The sequence below is a fragment of the Hirundo rustica genome, chromosome 5, assembly GCF_015227805.2.
Source record: "Hirundo rustica isolate bHirRus1 chromosome 5, bHirRus1.pri.v3, whole genome shotgun sequence".
NCBI classification, from domain to species: domain Eukaryota; kingdom Metazoa; phylum Chordata; class Aves; order Passeriformes; family Hirundinidae; genus Hirundo; species Hirundo rustica.
The window spans coordinates 23,255,220-23,280,161 of record NC_053454.1 but is presented as its reverse complement, the minus strand read 5'-3'; the positions used below and the strand labels follow the sequence as shown (position 1 = coordinate 23,280,161).

At 38.1% G+C, this 24,942-nt stretch overlaps 1 protein-coding gene across 1 annotated transcript; it reads right to left on the bottom strand.

The window, feature by feature from the left end:
- Positions 1-1,381: 1,381 nt before the first annotated feature.
- NSUN7 (NOP2/Sun RNA methyltransferase family member 7) lies at positions 1,382-15,168 on the bottom strand. Its single transcript, XM_040064244.1, has 11 exons — positions 14,928-15,168; positions 14,319-14,377; positions 12,814-12,944; positions 12,203-12,355; positions 10,763-10,946; positions 8,990-9,200; positions 8,246-8,389; positions 7,588-7,689; positions 6,935-7,052; positions 3,755-3,872; positions 1,382-1,813 (listed from the first exon to the last, which is right to left on the bottom strand). The coding sequence occupies exons 1-11, from the start codon at positions 15,166-15,168 to the stop codon at positions 1,382-1,384; spliced, it is 1,893 nt and encodes a 630-aa protein (XP_039920178.1).
- Between the last annotated feature and the right edge of the window lie 9,774 nt (positions 15,169-24,942).

Genomic DNA, 24,942 nt, shown 5'->3' with positions numbered 1-24,942 from the left:
ATTGTTAAAATTATCTCTGTGCCTCCCTTTATCCTCTATTCAGATTACAAGACATTTGTGGATATTTCACAGTTATTTTATCTTTGCTAGCAAAAGGGAGCAGCTTAGAAAGCCCATGGCTGTTTCCAAAGACAGGCAGCTACTCTTTGTCGGTCAGCTGACTAGCAGTAACATTTATAAAAATGTTACTTTGACAGTAGCAGCTCTTTTCAAGTAAGAACTGTGTATATTAAGAAATTGGTAAAAAGCAGTTGTGAACCATGACATAGTCTGATGTGACTGTGACATTATGATGAAAATGCAGTGGTTTTAGCATGAGAATATTTGATCTATTTTTTTTTCTATTTTTTGTTAGTATTTCAATGCACACTTAAGTAGAAACCAAGAGAGCACATACTAGAAAGCTTATGCATGGGCTTCAATGTACTTGGCCACTTTCCTGTACAAAAGTTCACATCTAGTTTTAGAAATAAAAAGAGAGCTAACAGGCTTACTGTGCAAGGTTTATTTTCCATGCATCAGTCTCAAGGGGAAACTCACAAAAATAGTATCTAGCACTTGTAAAGAAAAGCCACTTTAAGAAATTCAGTCTCCCTTTAAAACATAAGTTTGAAACTGATTACTTGTACAGGTTTAGATCACGGGCGGGGAGGGTTGGTGTATAATTTAACTTGACACTTTAAAGTGTATAGCAAGAGGCAATAGTTTTTTGACCTCACTTCCACCAACAGTCTATCAGCCTTAGGCAGCTGAGCTCCATTCACTTTAAAGTGTGATTACTGGATTAAAAGTTACTATCTAACATGGATATTTCTACATAAATAGCCTATAATATATCTTTCCTAGGGCCAGATTATCCTTGCATAAAGACATACTGTAATGTAAGAGTATTAATATACAGGAACCTTTACCTTCTCTACAAAGAAGTCTGAAGGCTCATACAGCCAAGTTGGCTTAACCATTTTTGACCAGAGTGGTGGAAACATCCAACCACTTGGACCCTGTACGCCAGTCTGGCCATGAAGGCAATGTTAAGTTAATAACTTGGGTTTGTTTCATTACAACCTTTCATATGGTGTTACCAGTGGAGGCAAAGTGATTGTCGGTGGCTTCAGTACAACCCTGTTCTGTTCTGTTCTGCACATGCCTTTTGAGCAGGTGTCTGTCTCTCATAGGCCTTGCCCAGAGGTGACAGATGAGATTTGGGCTTCAGCACTTTTGATGGGGCTGTGTGTGAATCAGGGTTCACAGATTTCTTCAGCTCAACACGGCTGTCTGTTCAGGACACATTCTTTTGCTGTGTGTTACTGACTGCTGACTGCTTAAGACATGTTACTGGCTGCTTTCGTTTAGCACACATTCTTTTGTTGTATGTTATTGACTACTTTTTCTGGTGCACATTCTTCTGTGGTGTGTTACTGGCTGCTTTCTTTTGGTGCACATTCTTTTGTGGTGTGTTACTGGCTGATTTTTTTTGGTGCACAGTCTTCTGTGGTGTGTTACTGGCTGATTTTTTTTGGTGCACAGTCTTCTGTGGTGTGTTACTCACTGCTTTTTTTTGGTGCACATGATTTTCTTGTATCTTACTGGCTGCTTTGGATACAGGAACTTCAGCCTTAACATTAGCTCCAGTTTGGCAGTTGAGGAGCTTTGCAGCTTTTGGCTTACCCTCACTAGCAGTAACCTTACGTCTACGTTGTTTTACTTTCTGCTTTTTCACCTCTTCTTTTGGTTTTTCTTCAACAATGCCATCTAGTAGTCTTTTTGCCACAGCAGAAGCCAAAATGTCTTTAGCTGTTTTAGAAGTATCTTTCTGAAAATTTCACAGGAAACAACAATGAATCTAAGCCACAATACAGAGCTTCTAAGAACTTACTCCATGAGAAAGAGACAGCAGAATCTAGCAGAAGGACTTAAGTCACATGTGATAAATGCTAACCAAACTATTTATTCACAAAATTAAGAACTTGACTTGTGTGAAGAGATACTGGAGCATTTGCTCTTCAGAGGTGTTCTTCTCTAATGACCCAATGAGGGGAAACTCAATTCTGGGCTCTGTAATGTGTGTCTGACTTGTGTTTAACCCCAGCTGGTCGCCAAGCCACACAGCAACTCGTTCACTCCCCCACCAGCAGGTTCAGGGCGGGAACTGGAAGAGTAAAGCTAAGGAATTCCTGGGTTGGGATAAAGACTGTGGTTCCCCGGGGAAGACAAGTGCCATAACTGCAAATGTCCTCCCATCCTCCTCCTTTCCCCCAGTTTACACAGTGAGCATTGATGTCACATGGTCTGGAATATCCCTTTGGTCAGTTGGGGTCACCTGTCCTGGCTGTGTCTCCTCCCAGCCTCCCACACACCCCCAGGCCCCTCACCAGTGTCGCAGCAGGAAAAGCAGAAAAGGCCTTGGCTCCGTGTAAGCCCTGCTCAACAATAACAAAACCATCTCCATGTTGTCAACACAGCACAAATCCAGAACACAGGTCCACACCAGTGACCGTGAGGAAAATTAACTCCACCCCAGCCCAAACCAACATACTCGCACACTGACCTGCTCTGAGTCTGTAAGAACACAGCCATTACCTGTGTGTGTATCAGAAATAATTACAAAAATAGAGGAACCAGGTCAACATCCAAGTACATAAAGAGAAATGAGGGAGGAGAAACTATTTACAACTAGCCAAGAAGATGGTTTCTGTAAAGAAGGAATTTTGGTTTAAATTATAAGTACATATTTTCTACTTTGTGGAAAATGTTCATTTCCTGAATCACCTAAAAATTGGCCATTGAAGCAATTGCTTCTTTGTAGTAGAATTTGACTCAAAGAAATTACTTGAATTAACTACCTGCAACAAAAGTGCTTGTTTCTCTGGAGAGAGACAATATGGTAGAGAGATGCACATAGCATGATTAACTAAAATTCAGACCAAGTTAAAAATATTTAATATTGTAAAGAGGTCAATAATAGGTAACTTGAAAGGCTTTTCATATGTAATTCTCTTCCTCTTAACAAAATCTAACTTCCCCCAGGAGGCAAGCTTCTTTCTAGCACTGTAATCACAGTGGGACAGAAGATGGTACAAATAACCAAGTAAGATCTCTTATCTTTAACTGGCAATGAAATTTTGATTAGTTCTTCCCCACAGCCCTTCCACTTTTGGTGGAAGAAATGTGTATTTTTCTAAGAGAGAAGAGGAAAATGTTGATGCTCAGAGATGCAAACTAGCCCTTTAAGGCCTTTCCTCAGGAATCATGCCAAGACTTTTCCATTTACTCAGCAAAAGCCCCCTGCCTTTCAAGCCAGATTTGCATATGCCTTAGTTTGGGAAGGAAACATATTCATATCTATTTTATTCAAATTATAATAGTGTCACCCATAGGGATTAAGATTTCAGCTGCTTGGTTACTGGAAAATCTTGGTGATACATTTACTAGATACCATTTATCATGATCAAGCTGTGTATTTCATTCCAAAGTGTGATAACAGCAATATATTTCCTCTAGATATTGGCTGGCACTAAATTGGATCAAGGGCCTGCTCTGATCATGAACAGCTCCAGAAGAACAGGCACATCTTTTAAAGCTGTGCTCTGCATAAAACTCCAGAAGTGGCACATTTCAACTCACCTTTTGGTCTTAAGACAACTAAAGAGCAGCCAGGAATTTTATTTCAGATGTTCTGTTTTGTTAATTCTGTGGAAAATTGCAGTGCTCATCTGTGGTGAAATGATTTTAAATGGTTATTTTCCTATCTTACCTCTCTCTCTAGAACAGCTAGGAAGCAACCACTGGAAATTTCTGATGGCTCCATTTTGAAAAACATTTCAGTGGAAGACTCTGAATTGGAGCAAGTAGAAAAAACAGAAGGAATAAGCCTGTAAAAAAGAAATGGAAAGCCAGAAAATAATATTTAAGAATATAAAAGGAAACAAACAACGATACATTAAGAGTAATCTTCAAATTAGGTCTTTCAATAACATAGCTTTACTGTAATTTTAAAAAACTGCAATTCAAGAAAGGCATGAGAATTCATCTTTTTGGAATTAATTGGATTTTTTACTTTTTTTTAGTAATTCCTTTCTTTTACCAATATTAAGTATATTAATCACCAGATAATAAATATCTAATCAGACAATGAAAACTATGTTCCAATTTTACAGTTTTGCAGTGCATCAGTGGGGAGGGAAGAGGGAAGACCTAGCCTCTTCTTGTATTCTCCTTGTATTCCAGAAATGCCTGGTTGTTATAAAGCAGTCTCAAGGACTTGGCTCATAAGGCTGGCAAACCAGTACTAAGCTGTCTCAGTACAGAAAAACATATCAAAATGTCCTTTTGTAATTATAACCCCCTCTTCCTCACTGAGGACTGGAAGATAGAGTCCTACTCCTTAATGCTCCACTAACCCTCTTGTTACAGAACTTTATTCAAAGATGGTTACAGAGAAATGTATTCAATATTTGAAAGCAATATCCTGATTTGGCAGACTAGTTCACTTTTAATGGGAAGTCTGCAAAACTGTTTGTTTCCAAATTCTCACCATGATCTGGATTTTTTTTCTACGTTCCGTGGAACCTGATAAAACAAGCTACAAGGCTCACATCCTCCTCGCATTACTAAATAAAACTCTTATGTCTTATGAAACAGATTTTTGATTTTAGATCAGCTTATTCAATGTTAAAAAAAAAAAAAAACAAAAAAAAAAAAAAACACCAAAAAAAACAGTGGTAAATCTTTTATTGATGTATACAAGTTACTGTTCACCAGGAATTCCTTCAAAGACCCTAAAAAATGATGCAGAAATTAATTCAAATTTGATAAGCCCAAGCAAAATGCATGAGTGGTTTAGACTCCTCTCTATACACAGCTGTTCACCATGTGTACTCTTAACTTTAGGTAAAGCTGTTGCTATAAACTCTCATATCCTAAAGGTAAGTTCAGGTTAACCCATGCAAACACGTTTGAAATCACCCTTAAAACTGCACAGCCCTAAGACCGGCTTTGTGACCCCAAACTCCAACAGAGCTTTATTTTGTTTGGCACCACTTCAGTACTGCAGAGTAATTCCAAAAGATAAAATGCACATAAGCAAAATTTAAGAGTTTCCTGAAAGGCATCAATTTTCTTGGAAAAGAGAATTAATACTCAGTAGATCTTTTATGATCATACAAGATGTTTTATTATGACTTGTCTCTCAAAGATACTGCTGTGAACATGGAGGCTAGTGACTCTGCAACAGCCTTTCATTCTGTACTGCACTGTTTTAGTCAAGTAAGTTCTCTAATTAATTCTAAGAAAAGTGTAAAATTTTTGTAAGTAGTACATGCATCTTAAATAGCTTGAGCTTTCATCTTAAGCATAATCACTCTATATATTTTATTTATGGTGTTTTATTACTGCTCTGTTCATGCTGGTCACCAGTAGCTATATTATTGTAGCAAGGACTACGATGAAACATCCAAGATACTGCATGACAGTGAAGGAGGAACTGAAACTGAAAGTCATTTATGGAGCTCAATCAATCTTCAGTCATAAATTTGCTCAGGTCTGAAAAAATCCTAATGAAATTTTATTGTCCTTTTCTTACCATCCAAGATTGCCTTTTTAAAAATGTAAGTATGATTTGGTGGTTTGACAACATTCATGATGCTTCTGCAAAACAGTGAACAGATTTTGGGTTGGCTTTGTGGGGAGGGGAAGTGTTCTTCACAAGGGAGATTTTTAAAAAAATAATTAAAGCTCCAGGAACTTTTTTAAAATAAAGATTATTTTATATGCTATGAATTTACGTATTATTTATGTTCAGTAATTTAGAGACCATTACATTCCAAGGTCTCCCAAGTTCTCCCCATAGAGCTGCACAGAGGTCAAGACAGACTCCAGAAAATTTCAAATTCCAAAGGAAAACATAAGCAAGAGGCAATAAATGCTTTTGGTCTAACAGACCATCATGAGCAAGACATACCCTGATTTCATCCCACTTACCGTAAAAATAAATCAGGCAGGCAGCTATTTTCTATCAGTGAATTTCATTTGTTGCACTGTGCCTTATGAATAACATGCTACTTTTAAACCTTCTTTGGACTGGCCTCAGTAAATAGCTACCATTTTAATCATGCAAAATTTAGTTACACTGAATATCTTGAGCCACAGTATATTTCCCCTTGATAGCCAGACAATTAACATCATCTAAGGTAATATAAAATCTAAAAACATAGTATTACTCTTCTGTGCTTTTTATAACATAAACTCCTTTAAACCTGCATCCTGTAATCCACTATTTTATCTATGTGCAAGTGAGTGCTGACTGTTTGCATTTATGTGACTGAAAAAAAATTCCAGAAAACATCCATCAGTCTTTTAACAATTCCTCTGGCTGACAGGGGTGACAGCTAACAGGTTATAACTACATATGAAGCATACAGCATACATACTTTTTTCATATATATTTGCATTTGCCATGATTGCACAGGATGATCTCGTACTGTAACCTGTCCTTCCCAGCGGTCGTTCATCTAAATACAGCAATGAGCAATCCTACAGGAAATGGTTCTTATTCTTATGTATTATTCTTACAATTCAAGATTTAATTTCTTTTTCCTTTGAAACTGATCATTCTATATCAGAAGCAGAGTGCATGCTAGCAAGTTTCTTTCATTCTCTGAATATTAATACAACAATAGCAATAGCTCTATCTGTAGAATGTTATTTCCAACCAGTGATGCTTTCCTCCCATCTTAATTTCAGATGAACAAAAATATTAGATGAAAAACTCAGTAGAATACTGCTAAGAACTCTCATAAACAGAAAAAAATGTCATGACAGGCAGCAAAAGCTATTTTAATTTCATGCAAAATACGTATCAGTCTAGGATAAGAATTATGCTACAATTTAAAGTCATACTTTAATTTTTCCACAGATACAACAACTCGTTCTGTACCTGTATCGTTGTACTTTTTCTCCCTCCACTCCTGATTCCAGTGCTTTTTTCACTACAAGTTCATTTTCTTCTGGGTAAATTGAACAAGTGCAGTAAACAATAGCTTGTACTTTCTTAACTACAAAACAAAACACAACTTTTTTTACTCTTTGGATTCTTCATACAGACAGTGGTTTGATAAGGATTAAAAGCATCATAAAAATAATGTCACTTTTACCTCCTGATTTCTAGTGTTTTTAAGTAATTCAAGTATTTTCAAATATTTTCAGATTTCAGCACAAAGTCAAAGCTGTCTCCAGTCTTTTCACACCAAAGGAGAGTTACCAAAGGAGAGTTACCAAAGGAGAGAGGAAGAAAGTGGCAGCATGCAGATGGAGGGAGACTACATTTGTAGAATTTCCAAAGCAGAGTATAACTAAGCCATAAGCCAGTTCTCTACACAATGCTGAAGAGTATTGTATTAATGTGTGGTGGACACCAGGACACAGAAACACCCTCACACTGGAGGAGACTGTCATTCAGGGGGTTTGGTTACATGTTTATTGTTAATTAATAGAGTAATTGGTGTATTTTTAACTATATTATAACTGGTGATAATATATGGAATTGATAGTGCAACGTGTTCCCAGAGATTGGGACAGTAGCCTACTTACATTTCAGTGCATGAATCAACTCATTAAGCTGCCTCTCAGCAAGAATACTGAGTTTATCCTCAGACACAAACCCCTGGAGAAGGTCTCGTAGCAATCCTGCATCTAAAAGCAGAGAGTCGTATATTTAGTCTTGCAATTTGTATTAGTGTCTGAAAACTCAGTTGTTTGCAGAAGTAGACCTGGTTGTTACTGGTGCAGTGGGAAGATAGGTTTTACAAATTAGAATACCAAGGAGTGCCTGATTTATTTGCCTTACTTCTTTACCTGTAATTGCTGGTGCCTCTTACTTGCTTCTAGTTAATGAAAATTGTAGAGTGAAAGGACTTATACAAACAGTCAATAAAGGAATGTAATCAAATAGAAAATTATATCCATGTTGGTATCTTGAAATAAATTTTCTGCCTATAGTCTTTTTACTTAAAAAAAAAAAAAAAGCTATACACACTGCTCCCCAGAATCACCCTCAAACTTTCATACTATCAACCTGAAGCAGTCACAGAATTACGCAGGTTAATTTTTATATTTTATGGTAATTAAGATAAGAAAGGTTCCTTTAATAAAATTATACAATTTACTGAAGCACCTACACTACCTAGACCACAATACTAGGATCTATTTCTACCAGAAAGCATGAGATAGATATTGTATCAAAAGTTACCTCTGTCTTCACTTAAAATAAGCTCCATTGGATTGCCAGCACCCAGTCCAGAGCATTGTGGTATCAGCAAAATAACTTTTGCCTTTTCAAGTCTTGAGTCTTTTGGTTCAAGCTCAGTAAAGTCATCATGTAACAACTGAATATCTGAAAAACAGGGAACACTCAACACTTGTAGACTGAGAGCAATCCTGCCTACAGGTGATACAGGTGAAGAGACTGGTATTACACAGAATTCGACAGAGCTAGAGCCTGCTAGATTCAGATCCTCCAAAACATGGCCTATGGACTTCAAACAGATTGAAGGGCTGCACCTTCCACTGAAAAGACAGTTAATGGGGTTGCAGTCATGCTGCATTCTGTCCTGGTTGTGTCCTCCAGGTAAACTGAACAAGTGCTTGTGTTTTGGACTAACACTATCAAACAGCTGGAAATCAGGCTGAAAGCAACAACCAAAACACCAAAAGTTCCCCGCTACCAGCTACACCAACTGCTACTTAGTAGCTACTTCTATGGAAAAATTCACCAATATTTCCGGAGCTTGCATCTGTGATACCGTTAGGCTGCAATTAACTTGACTGTAGCTGAAGAGCTAATAGCTCACCTTGTGACAAAAAAGTTGCTACTGCCATCCCCAAGCCTCTAAAGAAGGGATCTCTGAGTTCTGACAGAATTAGTCCATATTTACAGATATCAGAAACATCTGTATTACAATACTTTTTGAATACCAACTGTTTTATCACCTACTTTCACATCCCATAGGACTGAAACGGTTCCTCAGTTCTTCTTCTTTTGCCGAAGATTTCACGCCACAAACAAAAATTGTGGATGTGCTGTGGTTTGTCAGCGCTGACAAATGGGCAATGGTCAGATGGGAACCTACGTGAGCCACTAAAATGTCACCACCTTCACTCAACAGCGCCTGTGCAGAGTGTACAGCAAGGCTGCGAGACTTATCCTACAAAACAATGACACAAAAATTAAGTAAGATCAACTGCTTTGGTTTCTGTGAATGCCAACCTTCTTTTTCAAATTAGGAAAGTATTTCATTGTTTTCATAGGAAATGGGAGAGAAGGGAGGGAAAAAACTAATCAGGGATATCTGCTAAAACAGAATTAAATAAATTACAAAACCAAGCAGTCACTCAATAAATTTAAATTACTTAATTCTAAATAATACATAAAAAAGCATAATATCTATAGGTGAAAGCAAAGTACATATCATCCCTGTGAGGAGGAACCCCTAGCAACAGTTTGTTCCAGAAAAGACAAACATAGGCCACAATTCAGGCAGAATTCATCCTCCGAGACAGCTTAACAGAGAAATGTAAAACTATTTACATAGCTCTTGATGATAATTACAGGAGAAAAGTTGCCCCTATAGATCAAATATGAAGATTTTGCTGAAATTCAAACAAGAGAGGAAGATTGGAATGCAGAAAACACAGGGACAGCTCCAAAAGAGTAAATGCTCTTGTACCACTGGTGATTAAGAAAAAACTTTATCAAATTTAAAAGGCAAGGAGTGAAGATATTGACTACAGATACCAGGTCTTGCACCAAATCTGACAAACTGATGATATATGGAATGGGAAAAAGAAAGTTCTAAGCCTTTAAGTTCACAGCATTGTCTATGTACACACAGCATTCAAGCACCACCACACCCCACCACAGAGATGGAGGTTTTGATGGGTTTATTTACTCATTTTGAATACTTTTAAGTAGTAATACTCAGAATTTGTTCCCACTGTCGATAGGGCTATCATCTATAGTTCTTTTCTCTAAGTGTTCTATTTAAAATCTACAAACAGTTATGGAGTATTGAATACTGAGTCACTTTTTAAGTTGAGCAATAAACTTTGACACTAAAGTTTTCAGACATCTAGTGAAAATGCTGGTTGAAATGTTTTCACTAGGCACTCAAGAATCATCAAACAGTTCAGATAGTTCATGGTTGTGTTGTTGCATGGTTACTGCAAACCACTACTCTAGAACAGAAACCTCTCACCAAACCTCACTGGGGAGTCTAATGATGGCAAGTCAGGAAAAAGACCAGTGGGGGTTATGGAGATCAAGGAACTTTGCATTTTGCACAAAATACAAAGAAGTGTGATCATTCCATCACAAACACGCATTTAAGGAGGAAGAAATATTACAATAGTATAGCACTATCTACTAACTGGGGAAAAGCATATAAAGTTATATTGAAACTTTCCTCACATTTTCAGAAGTGAGACTGCCTCTTTTCACCACTTTTTATATTTAGTTCAACAGCTCTAAGATTAAATTTTAAACATTCTACTTACTTAATTGTAGCTATCAATTATAAGCATTGACATTTGTATGCTAAATTTAGTAAGTGGATCAATTTGTAACCTAATTATTACAAATGTCCAAAACCTTATGGGAGTTTGTTGCAGCCTGATTTAACAGAATAGTCACACAATATACAACCTTTCTAATGCAAAGCGATTATTTCAATTTGCAGATCATCTGACTCAAGGCTGAACATCAACTCACCTGCAGTAAGAGTTTGCAATCTGCAAAAAGATCTAAATTAAGCAGTTCTTCTCTCAGAGATGAAGGAAAAACCAATACATCATGGCAATGTTGGTCCACAGCATACGTATAATGGTCAAAGTCTGACACAGATTCAACCTTTGTGAATCCCTTCATCTCCAAATCTCTGATAACATCTTCAAGGCTGTTAACGTACAACTCTGACCATTAAATATACATGAGTTACTTAAGCAACATAGTTCACATTTATTAGAATTTTTTACTTCTGTTATTGTGAGTGTATACATGTGTGTACATATATAGGTATAAAATACATACTGTCTAATGCAGGAGGGAAACTTACTCTACTTTAGACATGTAAGTTCTGGTTTGAAACAATCAAGTTAACAAGTCTGATACAATTAATTTAAAAAGAGGTATGTGTCTCCAGAGGATGATTCAAAGCATCAAAACAGAAGTGTCCATGTGCTCAGGAGACACTGTAGTAAATTTACTGCTGGAATGTTTTAGTTCTTTCAATTGCTTTCAGTCTAGCCCAACTCACCAATAATTTTAATGGCTGATACTGAAAGAATCCTTGTATAAATGTAATGAAGGCAAAACTGCTGAGGTTAGCAATTCAGATATCATAAAGATTTAATGATATATATAGCAAGAGGTGTTTGCTGAAATGCTATTTCAGGCAGTGCCATAAGTTAATACAGTACATTAAAAATGGGATGAATGGAGCAGCTTTTATTTATTTCCTATTTAAGGATTCTAAAGGCACACCCAAAGTAAGGTAATATTATCTTGAAGAGCCTATAACCTAAGCACTGAACATTGGTCCAAGACAAGAACAAAATTCTTGAAAAAGTTATAAAATGGATTACCTGTCTAACAAAACAGATAACAGGATAATCTGGTATGGTTCATGTATCAGTTAGTACAGTGCTGGCAACATCAGTGTTACATATATAGTAGCCTACAGAATGTAAGTATTTTTAAAAGTGTATTTTAATTTCAAGTTTACACTATCCTTTCAGAATAAACAGCGCCTTAGCACCCTTTGCCAAGATTATGGTTTACACTAATACACCTGCTTTTAAAGACATTTTCTTTTATTTTCTGTCACCAAGTTAATTCACCAATATTTTTTTCCTAACTTTATTTCCTCATTTATTTGGTGAAGACCCACACAAGCAACAGAATAGTAAGAAGAACTCTTTCAAAACACTGTTTCTGTTTTGAACTGTTTCAAAACATAAATATCAATACTGCAATATATAAAAACTACAAAAAAAAAAAAGAAACAATGGCACTGGACTAAGCAGCGTTTCCCGTAAGAATTATTAATTACTGGTAAAAATATAACCTGGAAATTCTAAAACAAGCATGTAGCAAACTATATAATTTCATATGCAAAAGCATAAATATCAGATGATACTTTAAAGACCTTACCTGATTTTAAGTGTGTTTATCCAAAAACAGATAGGTAAAGCAGAAGCCCTTTGTTCCTGCTTCCATATGGTTTTTGGTAAAAAGTATTCAATTGAAAGAGCATCATATTTGATACGACATCGTGCTAGTGCAGCTGCCAGTTTGGTCCTGTAACTATAAAAACAGTCACAAGTTTAATAAGTTTTATAAATGTCTTCATCATCTGTTAGCATGCAACCTTTCTGTTACAATACCATCTTGCTCAGAAACCAAATCTAAAAGGGACACCTTCTGTGAGCTGCAACAGAAAATACAGTTACAGAACATTTTCTGCCCCAGACAATAGCAGATGCAAGGTTGTTTGCAACTTTCATTGTTGAAAGTTTCAACAATACCAAAATAAGATGCCTGCAAAATAATCTACAACGTAAGAATGGTTTCTTATCTGTATTTTTCATAACTGTATAAATCTGAATGTATGCCTCCAAACTAGGCCCTCATTAAAAAAAAAAAAGCCCTCAAAATTTTAAGGTGAAAGACATGTTTAATAATTATCTTTAAAAGGCAGTGATTATACAAATCTTCATTTTTGCTGACCTTTATCAACAAAAAATAGCTTTTTGCAGATATACCTGTATAAATAACGCCCTATTTCCTGAACTTCTTCTACAAGTTCCTCTTCAGCAAAAATCTTTCGTTTTCGAAATTTTCGGTCTTGTAGGTCATAAAGCATCACAACAAGCAAGCTGGTTAACTCATCTGGCTGCAAGAGAAAAGCAGCTGGATAGTGAAAATGAACCAAAGCATGCCTTATTTCTGAAAAAAGATCCATATCAAACAGCAGTCTCCCATGTAAAAGGCATTAAAACCCCTTAAATGCTTACTTGCAAGAATATGAAAATAATTACTTGTGGAGAGATAATAAAACTTTTTTTTTTTTTAAGATGTTTTTAAAACTCAAATACGTAACTTACAAGTTATTTAGATTATCAAAATTAAAAACATTCTCCATGCACACAGATAAAATCCTGTATCTTAACTTCTAATGTTATCGGAATGGAAACTGAAATTCTTTTCTCTTCATAAAGTATTTTGTTAAATAGCTAAGCTAACAAAAACTTCTTGTCTATCAATTCCTCTCTTGTGGGATTCTTCCATACATAGGATCCTATATGCTCAGTTATAACAACATTTCTGCTTTTGGGATATATATAAAACCTCCTCTTTCTGTCTAAATGTTTAAACCAGGGAGCATCTCCTACTTAAGGACAATAATTACTGCACTTCAGTTACTACTGTCTGCCTCTTTACATGAAATTCTTACAGCTATTATGCCTTCTAAAATTCTCACCTTCTCACAAACATGACCAAAATTAGTTGGAAAACTCAAGTTATTAGGGAAATACCACCAAACACAAAATGTTATTGTGAAAGTCTTACTTTCTTACAAAAACAAACCAAAGATAAAGGTGTTAGATCATTTGCCTGCTTGTATCAACCTCCACAAACAGTATCAGCTCAAGTTTATCTTTCAATTTTCAAAGGCACCAAAGACAAAACTGGAAGGAACAGCAAGAATATTCTGCCAGCTCTAAAATTTCTTCTCATGTCAAAGCAGCAAAGCATGTTGAAAGAGTAAATTGGACCAGTTTTAGCCAGTACAGTATTTGCATAGAGTACAGTTTGCCCAGGAAATGAACCATGGGCTCAATGCATTCTTTTCTCTGATGGGATTCACTCTGTTTTCTCCAACTCCCAAGGATAGGAATGTTTGGTTTTTTTGGTTTTTTTTTTTTCCCATGCTCACACAGGGACACAGCTGAGAAGGAAAGCACATGGACATGGACAATATCACTGAGCAAGTACTGTGCTGCAGCAAAGTTCATGGCTCGTTCTCCCAACTTCTTCCTTTGAAGGTTTGGACTCCCAGCAATCAGTTGTAAGAGAATCTCACAACAGACCTTGGAGATGGATGCTTTAGACAACTATGTAAAAAGGTCAGGAATACTTCAGTCTAAGGCTGTCATGTAGCTCAAAACAACAAAGGTTGTTTTGAAGAATGTTGTAGAATCCTCAGAAAAGATATTAATGACATCAATACGGAAAATAAAAATGCCTCACAAAAATGTTCACTTACTATTGAGTGGGATGGGTAAGTCTTACTATCTAACAATATTTCTTCAAGAAGACCTTGATCTGTAAAAAGGAGAAAATGTTGACAAGTTATGCCACTCTCTACGAGACTCTATGGAAGTTTAGTGACCTTGTAAATCACTAAACTGTAATTTTAAACATCATGAAAATTGAGGGCAAATTCAATCACCAACAGCAGCAATCCTACGTCATTCATTTACATGAAAAAGAATAGGCTTTAAATGTTTGATTTCACAAATGCTAATAACAGCCATATTTTAATATTTGAGGGATATGAGTAGTCTAATAAATGTATATATCCATCCATATTTAGGACCTGAAAATAACCTCGAAGATGAACTCAGTTGGTCAGAGCAGGGTGCTAGTAACACCAAGGTTCTGGGTTCAATCCCCTTATGGGCCATTCTGTATGATCCTTGTAGATGCCCTCCAATTCAGAATATTCTGTGAATCTGTGACTCTTTAATAACCTGAAGCTTAACAAAAACTTCCCCAGATGACTGCTGTCAGGCAGACACTGAACATTTGTTTTTCCACATTTTCTCAGCTGCTTCATTTCTGTTGGCAGTTCTTGGGTAAGTTTTGTACTTACATTTTAGAGTATTGAAAGCCAGTTCATAAGATAGACGTCTGGAATGCTCATCTTTAAAAGCCATCATGGGAGATTCTGAGTTATCACCATACTGCACTGGGTTTCTATCATTACTCTTTTCAGGACGAATGCCTTGAAAAATCTTAGCTGCATTTATGTATATGGAGTCAGGATAGCCATGCTTCTCAATCCGAGTCACTGGTTTTTTTGCAACAGATCTCTTTTCATCTGAAATTTTCATTTTACTCAAAACTGAAGTACCATTTATAACATCCTCATGTGAAGGCACCAAATTACTTTCAGAATCGGGCATTTTTCCAGTTACTGACTGTGTAAGTGAACGTCACAATCCTGCTGCCTCTGCAAAAAACAAAGTTTGTACTGAATCATTGTTGTGTTCCTCTGAGGAATGGTTTTTCCCCTCAGAGCCCCCCTGAAGCCTGTGCCATGTAGTTGAACCCTTCTTCACTATCTTACCTACTCCTGACCCTATTGGCTCAGGGCCAATATCTTTCCTTGGCCCAAAGCTAGATAAACCCCCGTCTCTTCCTGTTCGCTCTCTCTCTCCTCGGCCTCCTGGAACATCACATTGAGAATAAAGCTTGGACGGAAGCTGGGGGTGAGAGCCACTCTTTCGAAATCTTTATTCAGTCTCTATGAAATATATTTTCCTAAAACCCCTGAACAACTGAGCTAGCTATAGCCCAGGGGGTGGCTAGAGGGGGTATATTTCAAATCATGACATTTTCTTTCACTAGAATACACTTTTCCCTTCCTTTTAGGGTTTTCAAAAGAATTTATTTTCTTTTTCAGGCTCTAATCTTGCAAATACATATTTCCGTGTATAATCCATATTTCTATACATCTATCATCTTATACAACATAGAGGAGTATTTATAAGAGTTTTCCCTACATTATTTGTTTTCATCAATGCACATGCAAAGATTGGTTACTTGTTTCAAAAAGGCCAGTGCTTTATAATCACTGGTCCTTTACGGACTATACACACAGGTCTGATTCTCAGTGTCTAAAAAGAACCATTATTATTGCAGGCAGAATAGTATCTCTTACTAGGAATTCTCCCTTAATAAAAAAACACCAGAATTTCAAAGCAGACATCATGCCTTCCAAAGAAGAATCATCTTGAAAAAAGCTGCAGTGAATTCCAAATGTTTGTCCACTAAACATCTGTCCTTAAAGTGGAAAACAGAGATCACCTACAGAGCAGTTTTAAATGCAGGAAATACACTCTGAGAGTCTCTGGAGGTATTATCCAACTCTCCTTAAGCCCATATGCATTTCTTAAATTTTCTAAACATCTTACATTAACAGTAAAATAAAAATTACCTTCCCCAGAGTTGGAATGGGACTTCAAGAAAATGAAAAAGTCTCAGAGTCAGTTGAATGCAAAAATATGCTAAAGTTCCACATAAAATGTACCTAAAGTATTAGACTGACCCTACTTACTCTGGTTGTTATAACATGCATTTATGATAATGCCTGGAGATGCAGAAGTCAAATTAAATGTTCAGAAGTGGGTTAAGCCAGGACAAATTTAAACAGAGAATAAAGATTTTTTAAAGAATAAAACTAGTCTTCCTGCCTAGGGAAGAATAATACAACAGAACTATGAGGAATTTAGCAGCTATGGCACAAAAAAGGTAGGCAAAGCACTGCTGCCAAAGAGTTCTGGATATTTTAGGATGAATTGCACAAAACAGCAGAACTGGGGAGGAGGGAGGGGGTGTGCCAGTTTAAAAATCAAGAAAAAAAGGAGTTATTCTGATCAGATGGAAGGGGTCTTCTTTTTTGCTACATAATTTAGTTCATTACAATAAAACACATACCTCTTCTCCCCAGTTCAGACATACCTGCTCAGCATCCTTTCCTCCTCTCTCCTTTCCTGCCCCCATCACAAAAAGCCACGGTGGCAATGGCAGATGGCAGCACAGAGTTGGAGGGGTGGCGGGGGGGAACACAAACTGTTGCTTCTCCAGCAGGCAGCCATGAAATGCTCCATGCTGAGCCAGCACTGCCCCATTCAAACTCCCTTTTCCAAACATGGGTGACACTCAGCCCGTCTCTCCCCTCTCCAAGATCAGCACAAGTCAGCGTCTGACTAGCCCAGCATACTCCACACAATAGGCCAGGGTGAACTCCTGAATTCTGGCAGCTCATCTGAAGGAGGCCACAACTCATGCTCCTTCCCCAGGATTTACTCTCCCAAACTGAGAACTGCTAACCCTGTAGAAGCAGCTTTTACTGTTACTTTATAGTGGCCACAGTTTCTTCTAGCGGGAGTTTTGTTCCGACATCCCTGTTAGATGCAGCAGTGATGGGTCCAGGGAGCAAACATAAATTTATTTTATGAAGCTATATTGAAACAGAACAAGCAGTGCTATCAAAAGAAAGCCCTATTCATCACTAGAATAAAGCACCAGATCACCTAAACCAAATTGAAACACTTGTGCTTAGAAAGGAAAAAAATCCATAAATGCTTTCATGATCTTTTACACTATTTTCACCAGCAAACATATATCTCACAGAAACAGGGGCACCATCTCAGAGACCTGAAACTCAAATGTCTTCTCCAGGTGAACGCAAGTATTCCATTTTAGAATATTCAGCACGTGAACTACGTCTGTGGTGTAAGGACTTTGAAGATTTATAGAGTTGCCAATTACTCTTTGTGACTTCTTTGCCAAAGCCATTTTTGCTGAGCCACAACACACACTGCTACTAGGATGATTTGATGAATATACTTTCCCAAAAGACAAATGTCATCCTAATAAAGACAAGATGGCAGTGTTTGCCCTGTGCAGACACGCTGCATGTTTGCAACACTGTAAAGCACAATCTGAATTACTGAATGCTGGGCCAAGCAGAGGACACCAAGCTGGATTAATACAAAGCTCAGCCGGAAAAAGAGAGAAAGATCCCGTCTTTGCTTGTGTACCTCAAGCAGATAGCTCAGTTGACAGGGAAAGTCTACAAATAAGGAAAAGAGATAAACAGAAAACAGTCCCACTGCACTTGTGTTGTACCAGGCAGAGCAGGCAGCCTGAACACCCAGCTCCAATTCACGTTAACAGGGACTGCATGACAAGTGGGTGAGTGAGCATGGACGTGGCTGCCCACACGCCGACAAACAGTAACTCCTTGACAGCCGTACATACACGGGAGTTCTCGTCTCACTAACTCTGTGGGTACACAGCATCTACTTCCCAATCACTGCGACTAACACTGAGCTCCAAAGCCTCTGATGTCCTCAGCTCCGGCCAAGCTGGAGGGCAGCAAAGACTAGTGAGAGTCAGGAAAACAAGTCAGCCTCGACACCGCTCCCCTACTGCGCTTTACATGTGAGAAACGGCTGAACTCGACTCACAGGACAGGCATATGGGGGGGAAGAAAGCAGCTGCTTCTTTGTAAGAACAGGCAAAGCGTTCGCTCATTGTAACACTGCCCTGAAAGGCCCTGAAACACAGCCAGCTCCCCAGAGCCGCGCAGTCGCGGGCCGCGCTACTGCCCTTCGCCTGGGCCGGGCCCGGGGCTCCCTCGGGGCGCTCCGGGCCAGGCTCCGGCCACCAACCCCGGGCCCGTGCCGGGCAGGGGTCACCCCATTGCCGGGCACGGGTCGCCCCATTGCCGGGCTGGGCAGCGGGGCCCCGCCACGGCCCACCGGCCGCACCCGGCCGGCCCCGCCGCGGCCCACAGGCACCTGCGACACCGCCGCGGGGGTCGGGGCGCCGCGCCCGCTGGGCTGGGGAGGGGGCTCCGCCCGCACAGCCCCCGCCTGCCCCCGAGCAGGGCCTGACAGCCGGGCTCCATCGCCAGAGGCACCCACCGGGAGGCGCAGGACGGCCGGACAACGGCACTCACGGCGGCGGGGGCGGAGGAGTGATTCCAGAGGGTTCGCTGAACGGACCTCGAAGAAAATCCCTTCACGGGAGCAACAGCTGCTCCCGCGCTCCTTTTGTAACTTTGAGTTGTTGGGGTGGTTTTTGGATGTTTTTTCTTTGTTTGTTTGGTTGGGTTTGTATGTGTGGGTGGGTTGTTGTTGTTTTTTAAACCCTTTTGTTTAAAAAAAGAAGAAAGTCCAAACAGCATTGATTGTCGCAAACTCCATGAGCATGTTTACAGCCAAGCGTCACCAACACTCATATTCCTAACAGCATTGAAACGCCACCAGTGACAGAACTGGAAATCCCCCAAGTACAGGAATAGCTGCAGATAAGGCGCTGGGTTTTCACTTGCACTTGAAATTAGCAGCGTGATCTTGTAATATTTAACTATCTTGGCCACTGCTTTTATTCAGAGTTTGAAAACGTGTTTGGAACATGCTTTGAAGTTGTTTCTAGGTGTTGGGGGGGGTTGGTTTGTTTGTTTTTGGTTTGGTGGCTTTTTGGTTGGCCTTTTGTTTGCTTGTTTGTTTTTGGTTTTTGGTTTTTTTGTTTGTTTGTTTGTTTGTTTGTTTGTTTGGTTTTTTAAGGGGGAAAAGTGGGGAAATTATTTAAAATATTCCAATAATCAATAAATCAGCCATAACCTTTGTCAAAACCCAGCAATCTGCTTTTTCCCTGTAAACTTTGTTCCTGTTACATCAATGCATTCATGGACAACTTTTAATTCTCCTGAATAAGGGTAAAAGCCCCGTGATTCTGTTAAAATCTGTGATGACTTGTGGAATGTCATTTCTCCAACAAGCTCCTGCCTGGCACCTCACAAAAGCATCTGTCACAGGTACGAGTGCCCTTTCACAGGAAAGGTGGAAGTACAGACTCTTCTGCAGCAGGGCTGCACAAAAGCTAGATAGCCAAGGCTTTGGTATAGGTTGGCAGCACATTTTGTAAACCTCAGTACAAACCTTAGCCGTGTTTTTATAAATTGTGAGGTTACAGAGTTTCTGGGAGCAAGCTGTATTGAAGCACACAAGCCAGTGCTTGTTAATCCTCCCAAAATCTTGGGTGTTTGCCAGATCCCTTTCTGGTATCAATCTTATCAGATATCTAAGCAAACCAAGATGTGACTCTATGCAATCACATGCATCAGGACTAGAAAATTTGGGGAGTTAAAAATAATGCTTCATTTGTTGGTGGTACAAAGACATCCCTCTGGTCTGGATCTGCTAAGTGCTCCAGCATGGCTGGTTCAACTTTGACAGCAGCAATTAGTTACAAAGCGAGCCAAATAGGCTGGGTAAACTTTGCACGTAGCAGTTCAAACAGATCTTGAATCCTTCCTGATAAAGAGGTAAAATACGTGTTTAATAGGTTGTGTGGATCAATAGAGCACTATGCTAGCTACAGTATAGATGGAAAGAAATTTTTTGTGCTGTTTTTTCCATTTTGTCCAAATAGATATGGCAGCTCTTCTAAAAAGACGCAACTGGAAATTGCCACCCAAAGTCAATTTCTTTTATGTGCACTAATATTTCACCTTCACTCTGAAGTAGTTTATCTTGCCAGAAGTTCTGTTAAGAATTTCCAGTACTTGTTAGACTTTTTAGCCTACATGCTTTTAACTTATTCATGGATGGACAAAAAAGGAAACAGTGTTCTGCTCCATCTGGGGCCTTTCTTCCCAGAGTTTAGCATGCTCTGGAGCTGAGCAATCTCATTAGGGTTAATTTGATGCAAGCTGAAGTGGCTCACTGGCTTGCAGGCTCAGCACTCTAGGTAGTGCTTGAATGAATTGCTGACAAAGTTAGAGTAGAACATTAAGAACGAGAATAAAATATTAAATCTCACTTCCTTCCAGCACAACTTGGAATACTTGAGTGTATTTGTTAGGTGTTAGGCTAAACAATGTCAAATTTGGTAAATTGTTTCATTGAAGGTGAGCAATAGAAAACCATTAGGCTGTTTTATGTAAGACAATGGTTTAAACTGTATCTAGTACTACTCAAGGACTGCGTATGGTAAAACTTGAACTTGCTGGCATGAAGATGACACAGTGCGTTGAACTGGTACTTCTGTGGGAGTGAGATCTTGCTCCTAAATCACAACTTTAATCTCAAGTCCACCTACCTATATTTGAAGCCAGGGATCTTTTTTTCTTACATACATAATGTATCTGATTTTTATCTGAGCACTCATTCTGTATCATAAGGTCCTTGTGACTTCATTTCTAATGCTTTCCCTCATCCTCACTACTCTGAATACTTCTATGTATTGGCAAATTATCACATCTCATTGCACCTCTCTTTTTCCAGATTGTTGCTGAACAAAAAAGTCAGAATATAAATTACTAAAGAACTCTACTGATGACTTCCCTTACAATCTTTTTGCCAATTATTCACCCATAAAAGGACATTCTTTTGTACCCTTCTTATTTTGAAATTACAATCCCAGTATAATAAATTATGCAGAGGCAGAAAGATCAAAATCTGCCATACTGATCATGCCCACAAACATCTATCACGCTGATTTCTGAATCTCTCAATTTCTCAGAAAAAAAAAAAAAAAAATCAAGAAACATCAAATATTTGATTTTTCTAGTGAAGTGGCAGGTGCTGACATGGTATAGCAAAATCAAACATATCAAAGGAGTTTCAATACATCTAAGCCTTTTACATTGTAGAAGTTTTGATTACTCATTGAATCCACAGGAACTTGGGTTTAATGGCTTGTGAAGTTCTTAATAATTAAAGACTAGTAAATAATTAAAGCAAGTAAGATGTTATCAACATTCTATACCAGGATGCCGTATGTAACCACGCTGTTATTGGTGGCTATGGAACCATAGCCACCATATGACCCTGTGTGGTGTTGCTGTCTTTTGTTAAGTCTTTTGGACTAGATTAAATATGTGAGAAAGGTTGCTATTTTTATTTGACCTAACACAGGTTGCCAAATTAATGTGTAAACAGACCTATTATGTAGTAACTGGGAATTGGTAAGTGAACAAAGACCTCACCAGTTTTGTCCCTTATAATGTGGGACAAAATCACTGTGGTTTCAGTGAAACTGAAAATAATCTTGTTGCAGAAATGTTAGGAAATTTAATTGTTCCGATTTAATTGTTAGTCCCTGTAATACTTTGTTTCAAAGACACTCAAGGGTGTCTTTGATTCACTTTTCAGGACATTTAATGAGTACCATGTGTTAAACTTAAAACATCTAGGGAGCTATAGTGGGGAAAAACATATGAGATGTTATCTGAAATTCTTTTTTCCTTTTATGTCTTTCCTTCTTGTTGAAGTGTTACATTTAGTGTAAATTTCTGAATACTCATCAGTATCCTGGTTATGGTCAGGTTTCCTGCCTCAGACCTGGAAGATTTAAGTTCTAGAGCAGCTTGTTTTGCTTAGATTTTGAAACTAAACTGAATTCTGTATAATAACTTCAACTTTAAATCTTTAGCTATACAAGCATACACAAACAGCTGCCTGGAAGTACAGGTGATAAACAAATCTTCCTCCTTTGCTTTTCTAGTTGATTTGCAAATCCAGTCAAAAATGTAAGGGGTTCATTCAAAACCCTTTTTTACATTTGGTTTTTCTAGAATATTTAATTTTATTTTTAAAGGTAGTGGCCAAATGAGTCCAAAAGTTGGTAATGTCTACTGAATGATTAGCTCTTCACTGGAAATCTTGCCCAGATATGTTTTGTCCTTAACAACTGAGATTTTATTTAATTTTTATCTCATTACACTTGCAAGAAATCTTGTATTAGGCTTTATAATAAGGGGGGGGGGGGCGGGGGGAAGAGTATGTTTTGATGTGGAATGTTATAAATTTACCTCATTCACACTTCTGACCAATTATTTTACAGCTGGGAGGACTGTAACTCAGAATAACACAGAGCCATTAACAGGAATTGGCTTGAAACTAAAAAATACCTTGGAAGAAAACAGTAGGATAACTAAAGCATTATTTTAGTAATTGGAAGTGTGTAGGACAAGGGAAAGCTCATGACAAGGAAAGCTCAGGAAGAAATCTGAAGATCAGGTACCAGAATAGTTGCTATTAATAAGATGTGTAGGAGCTTGAAAAAGGACCAGAGGAATATGAGCTGCTTCAGGGATAACAGGAGCAAGAGACAGAGGAAACAGAGCCAAAATTTCTAGCCAGAAGCTATCAGAGAAGGAGCAGAGCAAAATAGTGGAGTTTTCAGTCACATAGAAGCAAGGGTTACAAAAAACATTGCAGCTGTATTTAACATTTTTGTCAGTCATGACCTTAGTTTTCCAAGTCTTCAAATATTATTATTATTGATGTTTTGTAAAAACACAGCAGCCAGGGTATTAATAAAACATTCCTCTTCAGATATACTCTTTCATTACAGCTTAGGTTATATAAAAGTATTTCTATCATTTATTTACCAAGAACATGCAAAACTGAGTTCCTTGTTTCTTGTGATATGACTTCTAGCTAATATAGTAATCATTACTTCTAACATTAAGATTTAAGAGTGATTTTCTGTTCACAAATACTTTTCATAGACATGCAAGCATAAATTCCAGTTGGCATATTATCAAAATAATATTGTTTAGCAAAGCTAGACTTTGACATATTCATACAAAAGAACACCCCCTTCAGATACTCTTAATATAAATACATGTGTCTATATAGATATATAATATCTTATATATTGATATTGATATTATATATCTATATTAAATATGCATACTTATAGTTTATATCTGTATATAAATATAGATATGTATTTAAAATATTATTCCTGGAAGTTAAGAACAGGAGAGCAGTTACCAGTACAAATATTTCCCATGATAATTTAATTAGAGCTCAAATGTAAGGACTTAACATATAAGTCACCTCAGTTACTAATGCTTATACTTTACCAAGAAAAATAAAGCTACTGCATACATTCAATAGAAACCATTTGTGCAAGACAGTGTTCACTTATGCAAATACTAATAAAATTGCAGAGATGTCTGCCAGGAAGATAAAGGAGATGCAGCACAGAGAAGTAAAGCACAGTCAGATAATTTGACACCAAAAAGCAGCAGCTATGTTGTTTGGCAAGATATAAGAGAAGACTTTCTTTCACCTTTCAGGGACAACACGTTGTGGTTTTAGTAACATAAACAGCTCCTTTAGTTTTCATCTTGTACATAGGTAAGCACACCTATACAGAATGGAGAGCCCTGAAGCTGTATATGTGTAATGAATCAAGCCTCAAAAGATTTGTTCACATCCCTGCAGTTGCAAAATTCAATTGTAACCTGCTTCATTAGTACATATTTTGTGGTACATGTCTAAAGTGGTGCTCAACACTTCTATTGTCTGCATTCTTCCTTTCTTCTATAACTTAGGTTCAGAGACAATCTGAATGTCTAGGACAACTTGAGCAGATGTGAAGAAATGAGATCCTCTGTTCTTTTCCAGCACCCCTGCACAGGTAACACTAGACACCAAGATGGATTTAGGCTCCTGGCACTCATTCAGCCTTTCCTCTCACAACTTGCATCTACTGAGCTATATTTAAACACTCCTACTGAGTTTAGTGATACAGGATCAGGCTTTGCCTCTGCCCAGGTAATAGCCACCTGTTGGTTTTGAGATTCTTAGTTCATTGTACTCATTGCTCCAAATTAATTTCATTCTGTTCACAAGGAAATAGTAAGTATCCAGTTCTGTGGGAGAGCTGGTGTTGTAGGGTTATCCATGTTCCCTTCCCCACTCTGACATTTCACACTGTTGTTGATACCCCTCTTACTATGATGGCAGTTTCAGTTACAGAGACCACGAATCTGTGCCTGCTAGTTCTCCCTAAAATCCAAATTCACTGCTGCCCATGTCTCTCCCCTGATCTTGTCTCTGCTCTGTAAATCACATGTCAAGGCTAAGGTAGACTCTAAACAAAGCATTAAGGTATCTGTGGTCTAAACCAAAGTGAAGACATACTGCTAATGCCCACAAGCACCCACTTCACTGTGTTTAATTTTGTTGTTAGCATAATTAGTGATAAGCCCAAGAATCTTCTTGAGCTTGGTTAATTTTTTTCCCCCCTTTTCTGGAGGGGAATTCCTGTTTTCAAATTCCTTCCATCTG